This window comes from Balearica regulorum, chromosome 5 (genome assembly GCF_011004875.1).
Source record: "Balearica regulorum gibbericeps isolate bBalReg1 chromosome 5, bBalReg1.pri, whole genome shotgun sequence".
In the NCBI taxonomy this organism is placed as follows: domain Eukaryota; kingdom Metazoa; phylum Chordata; class Aves; order Gruiformes; family Gruidae; genus Balearica; species Balearica regulorum.
The window spans coordinates 58,749,365-58,775,660 of record NC_046188.1 but is presented as its reverse complement, the minus strand read 5'-3'; the positions used below and the strand labels follow the sequence as shown (position 1 = coordinate 58,775,660).

The window sequence follows — 26,296 nt, the reverse complement described above, 5'->3', positions numbered from 1 at the left end:
GCTGGAACTTCAATATGAATTGAAGTTAAAGGCAGCCAAGCGATATGCCACAACTGATATCACAAATGTGTTTTTCTCAATACCTTTGGCAGCAGAGTGCAGGCCACAGTTTGCTTTCACTTGGAGGGTCATCCAGTACGCCTGGAATCAACTGCCCCAGGGGTGGAAACATAGCCCCATCATTTGCCACGGGCTGATCCAGACTGTGCTGGAACAGAGTGAAGTTCCAGAACGCCTGCAATACATCGATGGCATCATCACATGGGGCAACACAGCAGAATAAGTTTTTGAGAAAGGGAAGAAAATAGTCCAAATCCTTCTGAAAGCTGGTTTTGCCATAAAACAAAGTAAGGTCAAAGGACCTGCTCAGGAGATCCAATTTTAGGAATAAAATGGCAAGATGGACGCCATCAGACCAATGGATGTGATCAACAAAATAACAGCTATGTCTCTACCAACTAGCAAAAAGGAAACACAAGCTTTCTTAGGCGTTGTGGGTTTCTGGAGAATGCACATTCCAAATGACAGTCTGATTGTAAGCCCTATCAGGTGACCCAGAAGAAGAACAATTTTAAATGGGGCCCTGAGCAATGACAAGCCTTTGAACAAATTAAACAAGAAATTGTCCACGCAGTAGCCCTTGGGCCAGCTCAGGCAGGACCAGATGTAAAAAATGTGCTCTACATCGCAGCCAGGGAGAATGGCTTTACCTGGAGTCTCTGGCAGAAAGCACCAGGGGAGACTCAAGGTCGACCCCTAGAGTTTTAGAGTTGGGGATACAGAGAATCTGATGCACACTATACTTCAACTGAAAAAGAGATATTTGCAGCACATGAAGGGGTTTGAGCTGCTTCAGAGGTGGTTGGTACTAAAGCACAGCTCCTCTTGGCACCCCAACTGATGGTGCTGGGCTGGATGTTTGAATGGAGGGTCCCTTCTACACATCATGCAACCGATGCTACATGGAGTAAGTGCATTGCACTGATCACACAGCGGGCTTGAATAGGAAACCCCAGTCACTCAGGAATTCTAGAAGTGATCATGGACTGGCCAGAAGGCAAAGATTTTGGAATGTTGCCAGAAGAGGAAATGCCATGTGCTGAAGAGGCCCCATAGTATAATAAACTATCAGTAAATGAGAAGCAATACGGTCTGTTCACTGACGTACATCACATAGATGCCCACGTACCCAAGGTTCAGGCCACTGAGGAACATCAAAACAACAATCAGGCAGATCATGCTGCTAAGACTGAAGCGGCTCAGGTAGATCTGGACTGGCAATATAAGGGTGAATTATTTATAGCTTGGTGGGCCATCAAGGAAGGGATGCAACTTATAGATGGGCTCATGATTGAGGGGTGGATGCTATTGCACAGGTTATCCATGAATGTGAAACATGAGCTGCAATCAAACAAACCAAGTGACTAAATCCTCTCTGGCATGGAGGATGATGGCTAAAATATAAACAGGAGGAGGCCTAGCAGATTGATTATATCACACTCCCACAAACCCGCCAAGGCAAGCACTATGTACTAACAATGGTGGAAGAAACTACCTGATGGCTAGAAACATATCCTGTGCCCCATACCACCACTGAGAACACTACCCTGGGCCTTGAAAAGCAAGTCCTTTGGCACGGCACCCCAGAAAGAACTGAGTCAGACAACAGGACTCATTTCCAAAACAACCTCATAGACACCAGGGCCAAAGAGCATGGCATTGAGTGGGTGTATCACATCTCCTATAATTCACCAGCCTCTGGGAAAGTCGAAAGATACAATGGACTGCTAAGGACTACAGTGCGAACGGGCGAGGAGGGGGGAGGACGACACACCTTCAAGCATTGGAATACACATTTAGCAAAGTGGGTAGTTAACACTAAGTCTGGGTCTGCCAGTCAAGCTGGCCCTGCCCAATCAAAACTTCAATGTGCTGCAGAAGGGGATAAAATCCCTGTAGTGTACATGAAGAGTATGTTAGGGAAGACAGTCTGGGTTACTCCTGCTTCAGACAAAGGCAAACCCATCCGTGGGACTGCTTTTGCTCAAGGACCTGAGTGCACTTGGTGGATGATGCGGAAAGATGGGGCAGTCCAATGTGTACGTTAAGGAGATTTTATCTTGGGTGAGAAGAGCCAATGATTTAAATTGCATGATGTTAATTGCTACATAATAACTGCATATCATCACTATGATCGCTATATGCCCTAACAGTATTACAGTAAGAATCACCCAGGTTAACGAAGAATGAACTTTGATGAAACTAAGCAAGGTAGAGGTGACGAAACCAGAATGAACTTCAGCAATGAGCACCCAGCAACTTCCACAAGATAGACATCTTCAACGTGCAGACAGTGAGCATGGACCACGCCAGACACACCAGCTAAGAGCATCGGAAGCAGTGTGCAACAATCCAACATAATACATCCTCCTGCCCTGAAAGACTGTTATGACAGATGGAGCCCAAAAGTCATGGAGTAAATGAACTCAATAGACATTTCAGAGGAACAGCCCATAGACCAGGGGAATGATAGCTGTGTGTACACATCAGAAGACAGGAGTAGTGATGGTAATTGGAATATATTGAGAAGTACAGGACCTGGGCGTGACTTAGATGGTATGGAATAAGGGGTGAATATTGTCCTGGTTTTGGGTGGGATAATTTTCTTTCTAGTGGCTGGTATAGTGCTATTTTGGATTTAGGATGAGAATAATGTTGATAACACACATTTTAATTGTTGCTAAGTAGTTGTAGTGTCTACACTAAGTCAAGGGCTTTTCAGCTTCTCATGCCCTGCCAGGTGCACAAGAAGCTGGGAAAGCACAGCCAGGACAGCTGACCCAGACTGGCCAAAGCGATATTCCCTACCATAGAACATCATGCTCCGGATATAACTGGGGAAGCCAGCCGGGAGGCGGGATCACTGCTTGGAAACAGACTGGGCATAGGGGTTTTATTCTGCAGGTGGTGAGCAACTGCATTTGTGCATCACTTGTTTTATTTAATTATCATTATTATCTTCCTTTGTTATCCTATTAAACTGTCTTTATCTCAACCCACAAGGTTTTTTTCCACTCTCCTCCCCATCCCACTGTGAGGGAGAGGGTGAGCAAGTGGCTGCATGGTGCTTAGTTACCAACTGGAGTTAAACCATGACAATGCTATAGCGTACTTTATGAGAAAACTAAACATTATTATGGCATCGTCTACCCACCTTTCCTACGCATAAAAAACCTCAAGACATTAAATGAATTTCCCAGAGAAAATGGAATTGTAATCCTTAAAAACTAACTCTACTTTTTATAACTGGAAAACAACCTAATTTTCCTCAAGGTCAAGAGTCAACGGACATGAGCTGCAGTGAGGGAAATTCCTATTTTACAAAAGGAAAAAAAAAATCTCAAGGGCAGCCAAGGCCTAGAACAGTCTGTCCACAGAGGCTGTGGGACCTCATCCTTTGAAATATTCAGAACCCAACTGGACAAGTCCCGAGCTACCTCATCAAACTTCAAAACAGCTTTGCTTCAGGAGGCTGGACCAGCTGATCCGCAGAGGTCCCCTTCTAATCTAACTACTCCATGATTCAGATTGCCAGGATATAGTTCTGCTTTATCTTCACTGACATGTCAATATTGTTTCATATGCTCTTTGCAGCACTTCTGTTCAAAGACAACTGCATAGATCTACATAACTTAACCTGGTAAACTCTTAGCAAAAGATCTCTTGACTACTCATTGCTCAGTTTATTACTCCCTACATATAGCAAATAAATTCTTTGAAAACCAATGAAACTACACTATTCATTTATCAAAACCAAATGATTGTCTCAGTTACCGCAGCACAGCAAATTAATATCATACAGAAAAACAATCAGAAATTATCTATTTTTTTTAGCAGGACCAAAAGCTCTTTTGATGGTATGAAATGATGTCAACATTCCTCCTAAGTGTGCAACACTGCCCAGCTCACCCCCACAGCGTCAGGTTCTTCTCTCCAACTTTAATTTTCCCTAGCAAATATCTCCTATACATTCTAGGATAAACATGTGTAAAATGGACAGCCTGGGACATTGCATTTCTTCATGCATTTGTATTAAGATTTGATTAGTGTAGCTTGTTTTCTATCTCCTGTTATTTAAAACTGATTTTAAATGAAGAATGAACTTAATCTCCCCAAAATGTTAAAATGTTGTTGTACATATTCATCCTGTGCACTAAAAATCTACAGGCTACAGAAAACCCACAGAAGCAACACACACATCTGGTCCAACTGAAGTGTTTATTTGTAGAGTGTGTTTTGATGAATTGGGAGTAACTAACACTGCAATATGAGCACGCATCTTTCTGACCCACATCCCTCTGATATCCCCAAAGTCCTGAAGCAAATACACTCAAATGAAAAAAAGTGTTTTCAACTGTCAAGTAACAGTTGAATAAATAAATTTAAAATGAAATTTACTTGTTGGTATTAATTTCTACTATAGCTCCAGGTCCGTTAAGTTCCTTCTTAAGTAACATTAATAGACACACTTTTCCTGCTACACATACCAAACGACATTAGACCCTAATTCAGCACAGTATTCAATTATATGCGTAACATCAATGTCAGCAGAAGTACTTCAATGTGTTATTATGAACTTGCTGAAGAAAGCTTTCCACTTCAATAACCTTTAACTCACCTACAAATAAGGTCATATTACAGCCTGCATAAAATGGACTTAAAAGTGCAAACAGATGTCTTTCCACAATGACTATGATAAACTTAACAGCTACCCTTCCAATAGTGAATATTTGCAATGTATTTCATGTTTGGAAATTGAAAAGCATTTAACCCTAGAATTTTAAAAATGAAAGATTACTTTCTCTTTTTATGATAAATGACAATTATCCTTTTAATAAAAACTACACATTTCAATAAAAAGACATAGACATTGCTTAAGAACTATCAAGGAACTAGTGGGAATAAAAACCCCAAATTTAATAGAAAAATGTTGTATGTTAAAAGCAAAATGCAACAAGAATTAGACAGCAGTGTACAAAACTGCCACAAACTGAAATTTAATAAAATACCAAAGAATAATCTTTTCTTCTTTAAAAACAAAAACACCCTCACAAAACCAAAAAACTAGGACTGAGCCTATGCCTGTAGCAAGCTACAGAAGCTCCCTAGAAATGTCAATTATATTAGTATGTGGGATTAATATATTTTCACTGGATTCTTCGAACTATAATAAGTTTTGATGGATAGGACCAAACATCTATACCATTTATCTTGGTATTTTTAAAATCTTACAAGTATCACCCTTATTAACATCTCAAGCATCAGACACTAACCAACCACAAGGATGAGCTACTTTATCACCTTTAGTGGTTCAAAGCAGAGATTCAGATTAGAAATAATTTGTGCTTTTAATGCAAGGTAGCATAAGAAAAATACCTCGTACTTTCCAAAGTCTCCACTTAATCCATTCGGTCTGTAACTAAATTCACGCAGAGCTACATTAACACTTCTATGCTTTCTATATGGAATATAAAGGACTTCCAAACTCTTTACAATGACCCCTTTCCCATGCTAACTGAAAACAAGGTGATTCCAGAGAAACTGAAGTGTGGGGAGGAGTAAGGACAGCTACATGAAGGCATGTGTGTACTGAATGGTCAAATAAAACCCCAGGTACTACAATAACCCATCACTTGCTCCTTTGTTTTGCTTTACTATTAAAAAGAACATCCAATGCTTTACTGGCATCCACAAAAAACAACTGAACTTGAAATAAGACACCACATTGGTGCCAATTTTGTATCTACAGCATTAAAAAATACTGAACACACATCCATTTCAGCTCTTTTAATCTTTAGTATCTTCACTCTCCAAAGATGGCTGCCTCTTAGAACATCATGTTCCTCTTCACTGACAGTACTGCTAAAGAACCCAACCAAACCAAAAAACCTCACCTATATTAGGTACGTACTCTATACAAATACCAGCTTTTGGTTTTAGTGTATGCCATTAGCCAGAATACTTTGCTATACAAAAGATGAGCTGCAAACGAGGATTCATTAAAGGTCTATCAGGGAACAATCTGAATGTAGAGGATTCTGCTGGCCATGTGCACCCCAGTCTCTAGAAGAATCAGGTGTACTGATGTCACTTCAGTGAAAGCCACTGGCAAGTAGTGTCATTCTGCACAGAAGTCCCATGGCTCCAACATGTGAGAATTAAAATCAGGATTTCACAATGGTTGCTATCACATACTCTAAACTGCACGGAGAACAGAAAAAATTTCTATGACTTTATAGTTTTGACATCCGTAAAACTTTGACTTTTATTCTCTTGTTCCTTGTTTACAAATATCCTGTTAAAATAAATATTAAATTTAGAGAACTACAATGATAACTGGGAAAAGAAAAAAAAATGGTTCTGGGACAAAATCTGTTTCCCAACATGTTACTCAACATTTTAAAAAAACAAAACCAAAAGTTCACGCAAGTCCTTCCCCCTTACAAATTCTCCAACATGCCATGTCACTGGTATGACTTTGTTGTCTAAGAGCCAAAGAATTCAGGGACTTTTCCCAAGAGCAATCTTTGCTATGCAGCCTCACTAGCTGAGGAATGTATTCTATCAGACCACGTTACACTACTGTCTGTTAGTATCAATCACTGTTCCAGGACATACAACCTTTTTTGCATATTTCATTGCTGTTTTTCCTAGCAGAGGTGGTTTGCTATCCATGTGTTAAAACACACTTTTGAGAAAAGTGTCATGCCAGCTACATAATCTGAAATATAAATGAAGTTTGAAGTTAACATTAAAGAGACCAGTTCATGGCATATGAACTATCAACAGTTAATTCTGATATGGAAAAGCACTTTTTCCCCAATAATGACACTCACTAAAGTCAGTTACATTCATCTTTAATACTAGAATTATTCATGTCTCACACAAAGCCTGCATGTCACTAAATGATAAAAACAAGCAGCTTCATCCGAGGTAAAAAGACCTGTGTGCATTCTTCTTAGACACTAAGAATTCAACATACCATAAGAGACACACTACTACAGGCAGGTCCTTTACTGTTACCAAAAAAGCAAACGAGAAGGGTAATATTTACTACATGTTGCTGAACTAGAACCCTAGGTTATTACTAGTCATTCAAAGTAACACACATTTAAATAAAGGTTACAATTTAATTTTAAAGGAGCTGAAAAAAATATGAATTCAATGCATCTCCCCCATTCTAATTTTGAAAAAAATCTACATGCAATTTTTTATCTAGACCATAATAGGACTAGGTGAGCACAACTATTACACTGAAATGAAACAGTTTTGGTTTTATAAAAAAGTACGGTCAGGAACTGTAAAGCCATGCTGAATCAGCAAATTGCCCTGTAGCACTCTTTCAATTCTTTTTTAAGAACTCAGCAGGTGTGGAAGTCATTCTGACCTCAGGTTTTTGCAAGCTAGTTCTGCCATCTCTTATGCAGCTACAATGTGTATGTAAATCCAGTTTAAAGTCCACAAAAAATACATGCTTATCAGATCCTGCAAACATCCTTGATGCTCATTTCATCAGAATACTGTCTGCAAAAAGGAATGTGCTCTTAGCAAAGGCTAGCTAAGCACACACAGTAACTATTTGCTAAGTCATGAGAAAGTGGCAAGTCGCCCTGTCTGCTAGGATTTTACCTTGCACTGCTTGTTAACCTGCTTGTACTGGTTAACTGCATCAAGAACGTAACTTCTTCCCAATAAAGACAAAGCTCCCTTGGCTCCTCACTGCCTCCCAAGGGGATTTCTGGTGTTGGACCAGCCTTGACACATAAAATTTAAAACCATACTTTCCCAAAGCATCTCTCATCTAGCACACACCAAAATATATAGATGGAAGATAAAGGAAGTGGAAATAATCAAGTACTTTTGGTAAAATGTCTAGTATCAGCTTTAAAAGAGAACCCATTATCTGATGATCAGAGCCAGGAAACTCATGCTTTGTTCTTGTTCTTACTCACACTACAATATAGCCGTAGGTGTTATACATGAAAACCGTGTTAGAAAAGGTTAACAAAAATTAAAGATGGTGGTAATACTATAAATACCTACCCAAAGTATCGAAAACATAACATTTGGAAATTCCTGGGTGAAAGGCACCGCATAATAAGCAGCTTGCTTTTTCCCCTTTGACCACCTTTCATTCCAAAGCTCCCAACAGTGAGAGTCCAATGATTTAATTTAATCATTCCATTGTTCTAACATTTGTATCTATTAAGCAGGCAATGAAAGACACTGAACTACCATATTCTGTTAAACCGATGGGCGTGCTATGGTGACTAATCAACAAGTTAAAGCATTTTTCCTTTCCCTGTCACTTATATTAGAACATGAAAAAGCTTAAACATAACTTCTGAAAGGCACTTTTTCAGTAGAGCAACAGGATAACATTTTTCGAAACAAACTATGTTAAGCTTTGACTTAAAAAAATTATGAGTTACTGGGGATTGCCTTTTTTCTTTAAATGTCCTCAAGACAAAAAATTGGGTTGTTAGTCTAAAAAGATGTCTTAATACCTCATATGTACTGGGGTTAATCTCAGGTACTTATGCAACAAACATAACAGTTAAGTTATAAATTCCCTGGAATTACAAAGAAGAAACCTGCAAGGAAAGTACTATGGTGCCTTTATAAATGTTGATATTAAAATATGAAACAACACCGTGTATTATTTTCAGAGTGTCATTCCACAGCTGCATAGTTAAAAATATCTATTTTCATCACCATTGCTGGGAAATACTTTATATACGCAGTACAAAGGCTGTTTCAAAAGACAGCAATGTCGTCTTCCTGCTTTCCAGTAGCTTACTTGAAGAGTCTGGTTCCAGTCCTTGTAAAACATAGCTTTCCCCTGTAAGACAGGGATGGACATGGGCAAGCACCTCAGGGGACATCATCAACTGGAAATTACATGAGAAACTGTTGGACACAAGACCTACTGGTATAATTCCCTATAACTTATTTTCACAGTGAAGAGAGTAAAGCCAAAGAGACTGAGATATCTGCATTATTTATTTATTTATTAGCATCTCTCAACTCTAAAAGTTCTCAATTTTATGTGCAGGCAATGTAACCTGATAAAACTTAGTGAAAGAAGAAATAAAGCATAGAATAATTCATGAATTAGCCAAGGTTAAAGGAAAAATAACAAAGCGGGGACAAAACAAGAATCATACACTCTGGTTCCCTTCACCAGCCAGTAAAAACTTTGTTCATTATGATGAGGACAGATCTAGGTACTTAACTCTTCCATTAATTAGGAATATCAATTACTGACTGAAGCACATTCTTTTCTGATAAGGTAAAATGACTATTCTACTGACAAGCAGTCTCATCAGCGGCGCTTCAAACAAGTTAAACTAAAAGGTCAACCAAGGACAACTATTAAACTTAAATTATAAAAACACTTGTGCATGCTTGGCCATGTGCAAGAATTGTGTTTGCTGCTGCATGATCTCATCTTTACAGAGAAAGAGACTCCTATATCTGAAATAAAATATTAACTGGTAACACAATTGCCTAACCGTTAACAAATTTAGACTAGCATGGTTCACCCAAATGCATAACTGACTTCAACAAACCCATGCAAAACCAAGACCATGCATTTGACTAAAACTACATATATGTACGAGTGCTTGCAGATTTAGGGTTTAACAAATATTTTTGTCACAAAAGGGCTATGGAAGATCGGCAAGGCTACATTTCCAATCATAAAGAATTTTTATGGACTGGTGCAATAGTGTTTGGTGTTTTTAAAGGGGCTCAGATATTTGGATTTTATACCAATTTAATACCTGCGTAGTACATGACAGACCATGATGTTTTGATTCAAAAGTGTGAACAAAAGCCAGTTGCTGGTGAGCATGATCCTTCATGCAACAGAGTTAGCCATTTGCTGAAGACCCCAACTGGCAGAGAACGTAATTTCCTGCACATTCAGCAACTCAATACCTGCAGAAAATAGCTAAAATAGATTTCAAGCAAGTTACTATATATAGATATTGAAATGCATAGAACACAAAAAAAATGCATTCTGGACACAGCTTAAGATTTCATATATATTATAGGCAATTACATTATTTTCACTTTTGGTTTAAATAAGAAACACTAAAATACTTTTTGCCGAAATATATGGAAAAGAAAACCAATTACTTTACACAAACCTCAATTAAACATTGAATAGTTTTACAGCTATTTCAAATGTACCTAAAAATTATTTGCCATTCATTTTTTAAATTACATACAGGAATTCAGCTTAATTACACCTTTTTATAATATGAGAAGCTATACCTTTAGTTTTTAAAAGTTTCTCTACAGCCAGCAGAACATTTGGCCTACCTTTATCTAAGCTCTGCTGAACATCTGTTGCACTATATGTATTTTGTCAGACTTAAAGTTTGCTTAAGAGCAAAGACAGCCGTTTGTGGAGAATGCCAACTAAAGGCACCACAAGAGCTGCCACACAGGCTTATCCTTCATCTCCTTCATCAAGCTAACACCTTTTCTCCGAGTCAAACACTAGAACACCTTTTTTTTTTTTTTCAAAATGTCTAAAAGTCCCATGGCTGTGTCTCATGAAAAAAGTTTTCATTTACCAGATTGAAGTGGAAGAAAAATATAACCTTCCAAAACTGAAACCTGTGGAACTAGGACCTGCTGGTTTTGTTATATCCCAACATGACACATGAATGTAGTCTAAGCAGATGACATATCTGGGTTGGGAACTCTGTCTTCCCCCGTCTCTTGGGCACGTGTCAATACTACACCCAGAAAGCACACCTACCTCAACAGTGCTGCCGAACCTGGAGTCCAAAGGATTGGTATGACGACCAAATAACGCCAGGCTATCAGATTTATTTCTGAACTCAGCCCAGGCCACTCTTATGCTAATAGGCTACACTACTTATAAAGTGATGGGGGTCTTGCTACCTCCTTTCCCGTTGACAAATTACTGCCTTCCACACCCAAAGACTGCCCTCAGATAGTCCCAGGCAGGACTGGGTCCAGCCTCTGAGCCACTGGGGGCCTACGCCACCGACGATTTTAAACACCCCCTCTGTAGATTACCCTTTCCCCGGCTGAGCAGGAAGACAATAAAGGCAATTTGCTACCGACAGGAAAGGCAACGGGGGCCTCCTCCCCAACGCCGATCGCTTTCTGCCGCTGACCCCCACCCCCACGCCCGAGCAGCCCCGCCCGGTACGGCATGGCCTGGCCCGGCCGGAGGCCCCGCTGCCATGTGCCGGGGACAATGCGAGTCGGGCGGCCGGGCCCGGCCTGCAGCCGCCGTGACACCAGGCGAGGCCCGGCGGCGGGAAGGGGCCGAGGGCGCGGGGAGACGGGACTGAGGGAGCGGGGAGAGGTACGTGTGTGGGGGAAGCCCCGTCTCCCCGCTCCCTCAGCCCCATCTCCTCGCGCCCTCGGCCCCTTCCCGCCGCCGGGCCTGCCCCGCTTCTCCCTCACACAGGCCTGCCCCGACCACGCCGCCCGCGCCGCCGTCCCCCCGGCCTTCCAGTATCGCAGCGGCCGCGGCCGCGGCCCCGGCCCAGGCCCCGTCGGCGCCCTCACCTCGTTAAGCTGCCTCTCGGCGGCTTCCCGCAACGCCGGATCCATGGTACCCCGCAGGGCCTCGATGATGGTGTTGGGGTCCATGGTGGCGGCGGCGGGGGGAAGAGGAAGAAGAGGCGGAGGGCAGGGGCCGGGGCCGCGCCGCACCGTGCGCACATGGACCCGCCGCCTCGCAGCGGCCGCCGGCGCGAAAGGAAGGGAAAGCGCCAAAGGCCCGGATAGAGCTGCCCCCCGCCGCCACTAGGGAGCGGCGCGCCTTCCGCCTCCGCGCCCCGCCTCCGCGCCGCGGGGCGCCACGGGACCTGTAGTCTAACGGCCGCCCCAGTGGTCGCCGCGGCCCGCCCCGCCAAACCGAAGCGGCGGGCGGCGGGAACACTTGCAGGGAGATGGCGCAGCCGTCCCCGCACGCTGAGGGGAGGGACGGAGGGGGGTTCGCCGCTTGGTTCCCCCTCCGTGTGAGGGCTCGGTGCCCGGCCCGCCACCTCGAAGGGCGAGTTGTGTTCGGGGCAGCCCGGGGAGCAGCGCTGGCCTGTGGAGAAGGCCTGAAGGCGACCTCGGCCTTGGCGGTAGGCGCCGCTGGCTGCGGGAGGCTGGGCTGGGCTGCCCGCCTTTGCGGGGGGGAAGGCCGGTACTGCCCTGAAATCATCGGCCGCGTTAAGATTAGTGGAATCCGTTGTTTTATCGAATGGCCCTTCTTGTACCACGTACGCTTCCCGTTTTTGAAGCGACTTGGATGGCTGGTGAGGAAGGAGGGAGGCGTGGAGGCATGGGTTTCCTTTAAAGGCGCTTTATCCTGGGCACAGGGTGCAAACAGTTCTTAAGCATTTGGGAAAATCCAGCGTTTTGTTCTGCTAGTTTCAGGAAAAAAAAAAGAAAAAAGTTCCAAAGATGCATTTAAAATTGTCAGAAAATCAATGTAAACACAGCTGTCATTTTCCGGAGGGGTCGATTCAGTCAGAAAATCAGATTTGGACTGCTTAAGTTGGTCCTCTATAAGTCACTTCTGGAGGCTTTATCCTACGGGCATCTAGGCACTGAAATAATTTCACTTACATGAGTAGTCACAATAAAATAAGCAACGCTATAAGTTAGGTGCATAGTGATTTGTAAAATATAGTCAGTGGTTATTCACTATCATGTCTTCATTTGGAGGATGACGTGTAGCGATATACTCGAAATGCTGAGAGTTATTTTTGTGAGAAGAGTTTATTGAACAGTCAGATAATTCAACCAAGAAAAAAAGCTTCACAAACAGACCATCCTGGAACAACTCTGAAATGAAGGCACATTAATAAAGAAACTGTATATCAAACTGAAAAGCAGAAATGCAAATGTATATAGCAAATAATATAAATTAAAGGTGATACAATTTAGAAAATTTATAAAGGACACTATCTCTTTACTAGTTAAGTTAAACAGTTTCAGGGAATGTCACATTAAAACTTGATTCCTTTTACTACCCTGCTGTGCTAGTGGTCTTGAAAATGGTTCCCATACGTGGAGTTAGCATGAGCCACAGGCCATTCCCAACACGCAGCCTGGATGGAGCCAGCTTGGTTTTGAAGGCTGTCCTCTCTCGGTTGGCCATGTCCCAGAGCATGGCCTAAGGCAGGCTAAACAGTACCATCTCCACTGGCAAAATCTGCACTAGTCAGATTTATCTAGAGTGTCTTTTCATATATGAAACAGCTTAATAGACTTGCTTTTGTATATACATTTTTTAAATGAGTGACTTTTCCATGGTTGTTGCTGGACTGAAAACTGGATTTCTCAGTTTCTCTTGCTGCTGGTTTGTTGGTGGGGGTTTTTTTACATAATGCTACAAACTGTGATTTAGACTACATAGCTTGCTTTTTTTTTTATTGCAAGTATGAAAATGAGTGTCTCATAAAACAAAACAGTGAAGCAGCAACGAATGGCTGGCCTTCTAAATAAGCCCAGGAGACATACAGACCCAAGTGGTAATGTAGCATAATTTCAAGACATGGCATAGGATGTTCTTTTATAAGTTGCCCAGATCTGCAGTCACACTCCAATTCTAGCTGTTGCCTAAAATGTAAAAAAGGTGAAATACTGTAGATTCGATACCATTAAAAAATGCTACAACAAAGTCTTTTCCATGCTTTTGTGTCACAGCGCAAATAACAAGATCAAATCTCAATGTTCTTTGTATCAAAGGCGCAAAGCAATAACACCTCTAACCAGAGAGAACATAGATGCTAAGCTGATCCAACAACTTATGAAACAGAATATATCTTCTCTAAAAAGAAAAATAAGTACTTCAAAGGACAAAGGGCTCATGATGTGCTGGTTACACATAATACTCTTTGTCAGATATACAGATGGGAAATGCTGCAAAGAAAAGCACAATGGGGCACGAACCATTGTTAGCAGAGGTGCTGCGGCTAGAGAAGCTTATCGCCAGAGCTGTTACCATTTGTATATAAAAGTGAGGAGGACAAACAAAAGTTATGCAGAATGTGTAAGCAATTGTCCAGAGTCTGAGTAGTCTGAAACAGAAAACATTGTATGTCAAGGAATGTTTGCATTCACAAGGATGTTTGCATTCACATCTTTGCTTGCCCAGAAGTAATAACAATAGCTGACCTCACAACGGGATTAATTGCATAAAGGATTCACAGAAATCAATAAATGCAAGATTCAGTCAAGATGGACATTTCATGTAGACTGGACACCAGCTTTAAGAAGAAACATCTATAAAGTTAAAAAAGAATTTGTTGATGGATTACATTTGCCACCGGCAGTTTAGTGTTAAAGAGAGAGATGAAATAGTAAAGATGAAAGAAAACAGACATAGCAGCAGTTCGAGTGGAGCAACCTAACATGACAACTGACATCAAAGTATGAGGGACTGGTGAGCTGTGGCATCTTGAACACTGAAATTTTGTCAGGATTAAATAAATCTGCCCGTTTCTGTCAGATACTTTGAACAGTATTACCAGGACAAAAGGGACTTCAAGCCTAGCCATCACAGCACAGCAATTGGCAAGGTCTTTGGCCAAAACTGTTTAGCAAGCAAAGGTGGTAAAAAATATCCCACCAAAGCACAAATAAATACCTTGCAAGATGCAACAGATGAGTTGATAGAAGAATTTATTTTTTAAGTCAAATTTCAAATCACGAGAGTTAATGTTGGACTGAAATGTGCCCCTTAGCCAGGCAAGCTTCATCAAATTCTTGGTCTCAGAATAGAAAAAAATGTATACGTGCTGCCCAATAATGTTCTCTGTTGTGTATGAATACTTGTAGACAACCTCAGGCCGCTGTGGGAGAACTGAGCTTCTCATAAAAGGCCGATGTGGTATTGTGCAGGCCTCAAACATTGGATACAAATGGGTTGCAATTACTCCTGAAGATAAACATGCTCTCAGACTGTCTTGGGTTTAGCAGTCGTGTATATTTTCCCTGGAAAGTTGGAACAATAACAAAGACAATATTTGTCAGCTTTAATAAAGTAGTATACTCCCTTGGAGCTGACTGCAGAGCACTGCTTAGCATGTATGCCTTTCTGGGGTACCATTCTCTTTACAGTGAATGAAAAGCTAGAAGCCAAAAATTGTGTGTAAAGGGAGCACAGCTGTCAAAGATCTTTCTTAAGCCTCGTCAAGTTAGGATGCTTTCACCAGATCTTTCTAAACAATTTTGCAGAAATTTTCATGTCATCTACATGTTCCAAAAAATGTGGTGACTGATAAATGCTGCTGTCAGCTGTTCTGTGCTGGAACAGGTTTGACAGCAGCCAAATTGACTCCAGCTATGTGAAGACAGCATATTCATGCTTCAACAGCATTCAAAATATCCACCCGGAATTTGGAAAAAGATACTTGCATGTGAAGGTACCTACCAATCCTACAAATCCAAAGGGGGTTTGGACACAGAGTGAGCGGATGAATCACCAGCACCTAAAGCTTTCCTGGAGCTACTTCTGCTAAATCAAAGATGGCAATAGGAAGGAAAAAGTATGCACAGAAATATTGTGCCAATATGCAAAAGTTTGCGAATAACTGTATTAGTCTTAAAAGAAAAATCTCGAACAGGATTCACATAGGAAGCTATAAAATGAAATTGATGATAGTCAACATGATTTGGTGTGAAATTGTCAAACAAAGATGATTGTTTGAGGAGTTCTCTAGTTTGGCTGGGAAAATGGTGCAAAATAAATAGACGACTTTGCTTTAAAATATCATAGTAGGCTATAACCTAAATTGAAGGGATTGAGAACTGGCTGAATTACAGTTCTTGGTAAAAAGGTGGTAAGTGAAGAGGGGTTACTTAAGGGACCAGTTTCTATTGGATTTCTACTGATACCACTGGCTGACTCTTTGCTGTTTGATAATTAAGCAGTTTTGAAATAAATATAAAATCACTGCAGATCATGTGTGAGGATGACTGAAGATTAACAAAACAATCCTATATGGATGGAACAAGCTGGTAACCTGAACAACAAACAGAAATGCACTTTAATGCAGCCAAATGTAAAGTTACACATTTAAGAAGAGAAAATGCAGGCAGGTTTCTGTAGACTGAAAGGATTGTCAAGGATACTGCGGGCATGCAGGTTGACATGAGCTCCCAGCATGACGTTGTGGCAAAAGACTTAGTACATACAATCTTTGAGCTGAAAGCAGAGGTCTGAAAAGGGAGAGTGACAAAGTGATTTGTCCCTTCCTCTGCTGCTGGAGACAGATGCTATATTGCCAGAGACTAGCTCTAGCATTTATGTTTTTTAACTATTTACAAACTGAGATGTATAAAATAGCCACAAAAAAATATTTGAGCTGAAGAGAATAAAGAAACATAATTGAAATGCCTAAGTTAAGACAAAAGGTTTGAGGAGTCTTGATTACTGTATGTTACTACTATAATGATGAGATAAAGAAGAGATTAGTGGGCAGTGTAAGAGAGGTTCCCTACGGAGTCCCTGCTCTGAGGATGGCTCTAGCAAAAAGAGCTGGATGCCACAGCTCCTTTTAATCCCCTCTAGTCAGCTGGGAGTTGGCTTCACCCCTAAGGTAAACTTTGCTGAAATTTTGTTCAGGATGGATGTAAAGAAGCCATTAAGCTCTTTTACATTGCCATGAGCAAAATAGTTGCTCTACCCTGCCAAAAAAAAAAGCAGAAGCCATCCCCACCCCACCCCCAGACAGATGGCAAGGCTTGGGCAGATGCTAAACCCCATATTCAGACAGGTTTCCCAGAGGACAAAGGCTGAAAACAAAATTTGGTCATTAGCTGGTGGCAGTCTATGCAGGTGGAACAGCAGGAGTAGAAATGCTGAGATCAAGCAGCGAAGAAACAGTCACTGCAGTAGATCCAATGATATTACAGTCCTGAGTAAATGCCAAGGAGATAGAGCTTTTATACAGCTTTTAGACCAACGGTTTATTTAAAACAAACAAAACAAAACAAAAAAACCCCAAACCCAAACAAACCCCAGAACCTCTGATGTGTGATTCTTCTGAGCTCAGAAAAAGTGGACTTGTAACTTTTTATTTTACAAACATCTCTTCAAAGATGCAGGACTCCCTCATCAATTCTTACTTTTAACAGTTAAGTCTGGGCAGCAAGCTGGGGAAAAAAGAGCAACAGTATCTCCTGGAGAAGAAAATCTGGGTACCCAGAAGCTCTTTAGTGAAGAAAGGTGTAACAGAATCAAATGTCAAAGAGATGAAACCAGAGAATCACTGAAACAAATTCCCAGTGGCAGTAATCAGTACTCCATCTCTTGATGTCTTCTGACTGAGACTGGATGCCTTTCTGCAAGATGTGTTTTAGTAAAAACACAAGCTGTGCTTCAGTCAAACCGACAAGATTAGGGCTTTAATAAAAAATACATGCATACAACTTTAATTGCCAGTACTATGCAGGATGTTGGACTAGATGATGTGATCATAAACTGCACAATGGTTTGGGTTTTGCTGTTCGCGTTCAAGTTAGATGTCTCTGCTCCTGAAGGCTCATGTTCCGCAGTGTGGAAGCCCAGTGAACCCCAGCCCAGAACCTGCTTCAGACTCTGTGTGACAGGCAGCAGAGCAGGAGTGCCTGTAGCTACAGCGGTTGTATCTCCCTCTCCCTCACGCACTGTTTTCCAGCCTGTATATTTATATTTGTATAGGCATCTATGCTTTTAGCTTTCTCTTATTGCAGTATGGAGTCCTCTCCAGCTCTGTAACTCTACCCCCTGCCAAACTGTGCAAAAATGTACTTCACTTCATGCAGGGAAAATGGAACAGAGAGAAGCAATTTCAAATAAGCCTCAGTGGCACATGGATACAGACAATGACTGCTGGACACTAGAAAATGGTGAATTCTGTGCACAAAACCACTAAATTTCATGGCCCTTAGGGAAAATGCCAAACTTACAAAGCTGCAGACTGGTGCATCTGTGACACCCTGGAGAGATAAGTAGGAGATAGTAATGGGTACTTGCAGCACTAAGATGGCACTAACAGTTTATGCTCTTTTCATGTTTTTAATTCAGCCATGCAATCACAGAAGTTAACAAATGCACTGAACGGATTGTGTTGTATTATCATGAAATGAAAACTCATGCTGAAGATCATAGAATTGCTGCAAGTAAATGCAACATGTCCTCAGAACAATGACTGTGATCAATGTGTTTTCCAAGAATGTTTCCTCTTTATATGCATTATGGGCATGGTTTTATTGTTGCAAGAAAACAAGTATGTCCTTTCCTTACCATTCCTTAAGTAGGACCCCAAGCTCATCTTATTTTTTATGAGTGTTCCTAAAATGGACATCTGTGGATCAAATGTAATGCAGACATTACATTTTGAGGAAGAGAATTCATAGAAAATCTAAGTACAAGGGATGTGCATCCATGATTTAGTAGTGTTCAAGTGGATGCTGATTTTTAAAACAGAGGCTTTCTAGTGCAGTTTTTACAGCTAAGACACAGCAATAAACTGAAATTGCTCAGAAATAGCTGTGAAAATGTTCAAGCTGGGGGACAGACAAAATTTTCTGGAACTTTCTAAGAGTAAAAAGTTATATTTAAGCTATAACTTTAGTTGCATTATTAAATATGTGTTAAGTGAGGCTTATGCAAGCTGTATGTATATTTATCAAAGTATAATATTTCTATTTAATGAGAGTTCAAGTTAGTCTTGTTTAGAATAATTAATTTTAGTCTTTATAATTATATCCTGTTTCCATTTCAATTGATTAAATAACAATGAGTACAGTAGAACAGGACTAGGATTTTATTATATTAAAAAGTCACTCAGAATAAATTCTCAGCACCAAGGAAAAGCTTTTCATTTGCAAGGAACTACGTACACACATTAAGAATTTTAGTAGGCCAGTAACATAGCATTCAGTTTATTAACTCATTCCAGTCTGTACAGTTGAAGGCAGTTCCCTCCATAATACATCTGTGTTCAAAAAGCACACCGGTGTGGCTCCTTCATGGCAGATGTAATCGCCTGTGAGGCATTTCTAGAATCCTGGCAGGCAGGAAGGCTGTGAGGCAGCCAGGGGTGGTCAAGGTTGTGGTGAGGAGCCTCTGGTGAGCTCAGGGCAGCCCACACCCTTTGCCATCAGTTCCCAATGCTACTGTGAGGTGACACCACAGGCCAGTACGTTGGGAAGCTTGGTTTCCTTCAAGCACCTTAAATTGCCAGTAGGTGTTTAGACTGTGCAGTTTTCCAGAGATGGTGAGCAGCATGGATCATCAGAAGCAGTGAGGATGTATATGGGAGAGGGGAGGAGAAGAATATGGAGCAGCAAAAGGAGAAAAAAGAGGGAAAGAGTATTAGAGGTGGAAGAGAAGGAAGTGATACAGGAAAAGAAGGTATAAGAAAAGGTAGAGGAAAAGGGATGAAGTTGATCAAGAAGTCTATTATGACTATTATGCAATATGAATGACATCAAATGGCTGTGGTAACATTCATCCAAGGATGAGAAACCAGTAAATATGATTGACCTCTAGTGATGACCACAGTCTTAATTGCACTTTTGGGATTTATTATACACTTATTATAAAAAAGAAAACATATTTTGGTTTTGCTGGCATGGTACAATATTCCTTTTTCTTACTTTTCCAGCTTTTCAGATCTACCTTTCCCTCTGTCCTTTCTAAACCTGAGGAGACAGTTGCGTGGACTACTAAGTCAACATAATGAATAATAGTTTATCTTTAAATATAAGACTAAATTGAACCTTTTAAAACTTCGGTTACCCTTAAAATCCATTCTATGCCAAAATTTTAAGATTAAAATGTAGGCTAGGCAATTAGGTATATTCTCTCTACTCCCCCATTTGATATGTAAACATTTTTTCTTTTAGAAAAATAAAGTATATGAAGAGTACAGTTACCTGATTTCTGCATAATACAGGGGAAATGGGTAGATAGAAAAGAAGCCTTTTATGCAGGAAAAATGTAAACCCAGTTTGGTTCCTTTATAGAATGTATAGCCGAAATAATCAGAACTGTGTTAAAAGCAGAGGCCCCTTGCAGGGCAGGTGAAGAATTGGAGTCACACGGCCAAGTGTGTTTCTTTGGGTCCGACTGCAAATAAAGGAGACTGGCTGTTGCTTGGTGAATTCTCTGTCTGAGAGGAAGCGTAACAAAAGCATCAAAGAAATACCTAGAGGCAGACAGGGAAGTGCTTACAGCTGACTGGGAGAAAAACTAAGATTAGATACAGAGTTTATGAGCAGCAAATAAGCTGGAAAGTTTACTTACAAGTACTAAAAGAAACATTATGCCTTTCTGATTGCTGCTACGCTAAGTGAAGCATAACTTTTGATACATATTTTTTAAACAAATAGGATTTCATAGAAGTACCTTACTCCTTCACCAAATTACTTTTCTATTAGAAATAGCTCTATAGATCACAAGCCTTAGATAGCTGCTTATGTTAAAAGAGTAAAAAATAACAAAATTAGAGTTGAAAAGTGTGGAGATGTGTGTTTTCCAGATAGAGCAAAGATAAATATCAGGATTTGAGTGTATTAAAAATACATTTTTTGTTATAAGACCAAATTCTTTTAATTTCCTTCATTTACTTGCATTTTAGATGTTACTGATTAGCACTTTTATTAGGTAACTCATAGTGTTTACTCTTTGCAAGTCTACAATTCGGTATTGCTGTCCAGATGGGATGAATATGTTTTCTATTGGGTTGTATTGTTTTAAATGCTAGTATTTTCTTATTTAACAAAAGTGGTTATAACACTGTGGAAGGGTATACATAGAACCCATTCTGACACATAGCTTTGTCTTAGCCCAGCATATCTTCGACTGAGGCTAGCTGCAGTAGTACACAGCTGGCCCAGAAATTCACCCTCCCGTGGCTTCCAGGCTCTTTGTAGCCAACAGCTAGATTAAAATTAGCTCAGTTAGCCTGGCCTGTGGGACAAACACACCTCAGGATTGCTGCACGCCAACTCCAGTAGCTGCAACAGCCTGGCAGGGAATGTGTGTAGAAACACGAGATGCACATTGCCAATGCCAATGTCTTTGTCTGAACAAGACTCCATGTCTTTTCCATGTGTTTTGTGAAGTAACAAAGTGGAAAACACTTGCCCCTCATTTCACCTTTTGAAGGTGTGTGAATGCTGCATGCAGGGCAACATTGTGTTCTCAGGGTGATGAAGAGCTGTGTCAGCTTCCTCCCTGGGCACTCCTCATACACCTTGGTTTCTGCTTGCCAGCATTCTGCTGTTCTACTCCAGGCCTTTCCCAAGCAGGATTCCTTGTTTTGGAATGTGAAATGAATTTTCATTCATGCTTCTGCTGGGTTGACAAGATAAAATAATGAATTTCTACAGCTAAATCAAGCTGAAAGTTTATTAAAGTATTTGCATGAAATTGTATCACCAGTACAGCAAGTAATTCCACGTATAAAAGCAAACATGCTGGTTCAGCTGCAATAAGGATTTCTACAGAATAATGGCATACCAGCTTATTTTAGTTCTTATAAAACCACTTATCAGTCTTCCAGTTGATTCCTTTTATTTTCTCTGTACTAGCCTTACTTATTCAGAAATTATTACATCATATTAATTAATAATGTCTTACACAAGCATCTGACACTTCTTTTCTGCTATCATTGGCTTTAGCCTATTTTGTTGTGGAAAGTGGACCAAAAAGCTGATCCTGTAGACTGTCCACATGCAAAAGGGAACTAGTATTTGTGTGCAGTAGAAAACGTGCACAAATTTCCTTATCACAGGTATTTGTAGATCTGGATTTCTGCATTTGGCCAAGCGATTTGACAGGAAACTTGTCTAGCACTGGGTACATAATGTTCAAGAGTGAAATGAAAAGGTTTCCTTCACAGAACTGCCTTAGGTGAAAACAGTCTACACTTATCATTCAATCTCTAATCCTGATTAACACTGACTCGGTGATGCTCATTTATTACGATAGTAAGTGCTATCAGTCATATTATAGCTTTTTCAATTAATTTAATAATTTCCCATAGGAATACATGTACAACAATTCATTTCTCAGAATGTTGGCAGCTTTTCTAAAATGTTTCAATTAAACACATTCTGACCCTTTTGATGTTGCTCTGAATTTTAATTATTTTCCATTGCAGAATACTGGTTTAATGATGCCCTGAATATATTTCTTAAAAACTAACTATATGTGTGGTTGCATATAGTGAGGGTGAAAGGTTTGTTCCTTGTGCATCCGTTATCGGCCCACTCACTATGAATAGTTGGTTTCCGGAAGAACTTAGACCTTAGAGGCCAGATCAGGAGAAATACTGGGCACTCTCACTGCAGTCATTTTGTATCTCACCAAAAAAGCAAACCAGAAGAAAACACGGCGTGACATTTGCACATATTCTGATTAGACCATGTGTTCTTAAATTGTGAATTGTGAAACACATCATAACAGGAAAAAAAAAATCATCCTATGAACTTTTCCCCTCCTAATCTCAAATGCAATTCATGCAATTTATCTGAAGGTTGCAGGGACTCCTTACAATATGGGAAATATTTAGAAGTTCTAAAATTTTTCACTGGAAGTTTTGCCTTTTCTTTAAAGTAATACCAGGTTTTCCTACTTTTCCTTTTTCTCGTATCCTTCTTTCTTCTACAATCTGTTTTACTCTCCCATGTTACTTGAACACACTTCTCCATCTTCCTTTCCCCATCAGAACTGTTGTTCCATATTTTCTTCCCAAATCACGTGCCTAACCACTATGTCCTTTTTTTTCCAAATCTTTGCCTGTCTGGTCTCCAGCTCCAAAGATCCACAATTTTTCCTCTCTTCCTCCTGTAAGAGAGAAGAATTTTTCAATCAAAGTAGGAACTCCGACCTTTCTCTTTAGATTTTCAGAGACCCTTGAGCAACACCTGGAAATAAAGCAAAGGATCAACCAACCTGCAGTCTTTTGCCTGCCTGCCAGCTACCAGCCAGCAGGTCATTGACAACTGTAAATAACTACTGGTCAGGCTATTTAAATCTGAAAATTACTAATTCTGAAAAATAAGGTACATTTAATTTTGAAAATCTTCATTCAGGTATCAAGTTCAAGTTGGGAAAAACTGCAGAAATAAACCTTCAGCTACCTGACCATACCGTTCTCCTGCAGCATTTCCACACAGCAGGTGCTTTCTGATAGACTCTGAGATCACCCACTTTCTCTCCTGCCCAGGAGCACTGCCTCTACTTTCAGCCACTTTTGATCACTCTGTATGTTGTGCATCAACGCTGTGAGAAATGACCTGTGGTGAGCAGGAGAAAGAGCCTCTGCATTTGTATGACTCTGTGATGAACTACATATTCTTCCCTTCTTACCCCACACTTGGACGTCCAGGTTAATGTCTCTGCAATGAAAACAACTGTCTCTCAGAGCATGAGCAGTGAATGGCATTCATCATCCAACCTGCTACCATTTGTGGGTACGCTGGTCATGAGAGTGGATTTGGAAGCAACACTAGAAGCAGCAGAACTTCAAGCTGATGATTTCGTGAGGGTTGCAAGGGTGAGTAAACTAGTGCCCCAGCCACTCATAGCATGGTGTGTAAGGCCTTGTGTCACAGAAAACAGGCTGCTTCTGCCATCAGACCAGAACTGTGTTCTCCCTTTGTGACATAACATTGTTTACCAAGTTATGTAGGTAAGAGAGAAATGTGTTCCTGGAACATAAAACCCTAGGAACACAGTGTCATATGACACAGTGCTACATTAAGACATTCTGAGCCTGAATTTCAGAGAAGCTGAGATCAGAAGTCAGATACTCAGCATTTCTGAAAAGTTCCGTCTTTCTCCTTTGCTTAAGGTCATTCTATTATTTAGGTAATTAATGAGAAGACATGCAAATCCTTCCTAACACTGAAGCAAGTGTTAATTTTATACTTTATTGGTCTGGTTTTCAAAACTATGTGCCAGTGCTGCTGATTTGCTCCTCCTTTTCCAAGCCAAATGCATTTACTGCTTAACACTAAGGGATGATTAAAACTGCACTCAGAGCACGACATGGAAGATGATCGCTGATAATTTAACCATTTTACTCTGCAATACCATTAGGCAATTGGCCGTTGACGTACTCCTTCTGCTGGTAACCCAGTTCAGGTAACCAAGCGCCATGTTGTGTAAAGACCACATTCCAAGAGAGCTGTAGAATAAATGAGGAAGCTGAACTGGTTTCTGTTCAGATCTCAACAAGTTCTCATTTTTTATCTTTCACAGTGTTTACTCTCTGCTTTGTATCTTATGAGCTTAAATTATTTCTAATAAACACAGTTTCTCCTCTAGCTTCTTTCTTAGAATTAGGGGACAGAGCTGGGACCTCAATTCAGGGCAAATTAGAATAAAAGGAAGCTTTCTTTATGATAACATAACCTGCTTAGCCTGCTTACCAGTGAGAAAGCAAAATGCACAAAGGAAATGTCAATAGACACTTACAATGATCTGACCCCTTGTCTACTTTTTCAGAACCTGTCAGCAAAAGGAGATCACTCAGGTCTTGGCAAGTTCCAGCGGGTGGTTCCACTTGGGCCTTTGTGAGGATGGTGGGAAAAGCAGCTTAAAAACACCTGATCTTTGTGAGTTACCTTTACATGAACCCCAGGCTTTCCAGATGAGGCATGTTACGGGCCCGTATGGCTGGATACTGCAATGTGGTTACGCCAGGAGCAGTGACATGGCCCACAAAAAGATGACAGTAAATGATGGGGTTGAGACTGGATAGAACAAGCCTCAGACACAGCCTGTGTCTGAGGGCACTGAATGGGCACTGGGAATCTCCACTTCTGTTTTTTTTCTGCCAGTACACCATTCGCAGTGTTACTTTGGAACAACTCTGTGGCCATGCAGTGAGGCAGTCCAGGAACTAGTCCAATAAAGAATAAACCAGCAAAAAGAAACACAGAAAGAGTATTATTCAGTGACATCAAAGGTCCCTGTTCAGGTTCACTATTCAACCCCTCCCTCTTGAATTTGTGTGCCCAAGAACAAGAATCAAAAGACAGAAACTTCTGCCAACACCCCAATATATATACTAAACCTCAGTTTAACTGAGCTGAATCTTCAATTTGTAGAGGTAGAATTTGTAAAAACAGTCTAAGTATGTAGTGGTGCCTAAAGAGAAATTAAAATAGGTCTTTGGTCAGATTAAAATAGTTTTTATCAGCAGGGAATAACTTAGATTTGAGAACTTTTGCCCTGCAGACAGGTATGTCCAGCTACCTTATTGCTATAAATTAAAAGGAATCCTTGAAGGAACATATTCCTCCTTAGAAGGAATACTTGAATTTTCAGCTATGTTAGTATAAACTCGGCTGCAGACAGGGTATAAATTTGATCATTTAATCCTAGCCTAGTATTAAATATGAATCACAACTAATGAGTATATCCCAGAATAAGGGCATGTATATTCTCTACACAGAAATGTACAAATGCGATAGTTATCACAAGTAATAAATGTTAGATTATAAATACCTCAACTGCGGACGAGCACTGCATGGCTGAAGTCTCGTGCAGCTGTTTTTGAGTCAAGCAAGGACTGTCCTTGCAGCTCCGCGGACTCACTCCTCTTGCGCTGCCTCCCTTTTATCTGTCAGTGATTTGCACTGCTGCTCACGTGCCTCCCGTACAGCGCTGTGCTCCATTACGTGTGGGTTGTGCCGTACTTCACAGGTGCCTGCAGAGAGCTTTGAAGGAGACGCTGAGCAAGAATAAGGTGCCAGGAGGATTTTCCTGCTTTGGAAGTATTTGTAGTTCCCTCGCTACCTATCTTAAAGAGCTGACACTGGCTGAACTCTTTAACATATTTTCTGCCTGAGCCCATTCGCTGTAGGCTAGACTGAGTTGGGATGAGGTAATTGACAGAGTGAGGTAGAGTTGTTCAGCCCTCTTCCTGCTACAAACAGTAAAAGTTACTTATTTCTGTCAGGAGAACACTTGAGATTGCCTGTATTGTGATGAGAACTCCCTCTTTTTCAGGTATTTTTAATAAGAGCTTTTTCTTTTTAGAGAAAGTGCTTTCTGAGCCTGGGGGAAAAAAAAGAAAGAATCAGAGGTAAAGCCTCTGAAGGTTGGTACTACATTTAAGGAACCTGGCAGAGCTTTCATGCCCCTTAGTTGGGATGGCATAAGCTTATTACAGGGTATATTTCACTCTTAATTTGCAGCAAGACAAAATAACCTTCAATTCCTGTCTTCTTGCATTCA

At 40.8% G+C, this 26,296-nt stretch overlaps 1 protein-coding gene and 1 long non-coding RNA gene across 3 annotated transcripts in view; both read right to left on the bottom strand.

Moving 5' to 3' along the window:
* The window catches only part of IPO7 (importin 7), a 44,336-nt gene extending 32,155 nt beyond the window's left edge, over positions 1 to 12,181 (bottom strand). The window contains exon 1 of one of the 2 annotated variants that reach the window (XM_075755140.1): positions 11,620 to 12,181. In XM_075755140.1, the coding sequence (XP_075611255.1) occupies positions 11,620 to 11,703 (84 nt within the window). In that variant the 5' untranslated portion in view covers positions 11,704 to 12,181. The remainder of the gene's footprint in view (positions 1 to 11,619) is intronic. The other variant, XM_075755139.1, reaches the window with a different exon arrangement.
* Positions 12,182 to 19,429: 7,248 nt separating this feature from the next.
* On the bottom strand, positions 19,430 to 24,523 carry LOC142602103 (uncharacterized). The gene is made up of 3 exons (XR_012835792.1): positions 23,347 to 24,523; positions 22,670 to 22,894; positions 19,430 to 21,400 (listed from the first exon to the last, which is right to left on the bottom strand). It is a non-coding gene; the product is annotated as an uncharacterized LOC142602103 (long non-coding RNA).
* Positions 24,524 to 26,296: the final 1,773 nt, after the last annotated feature.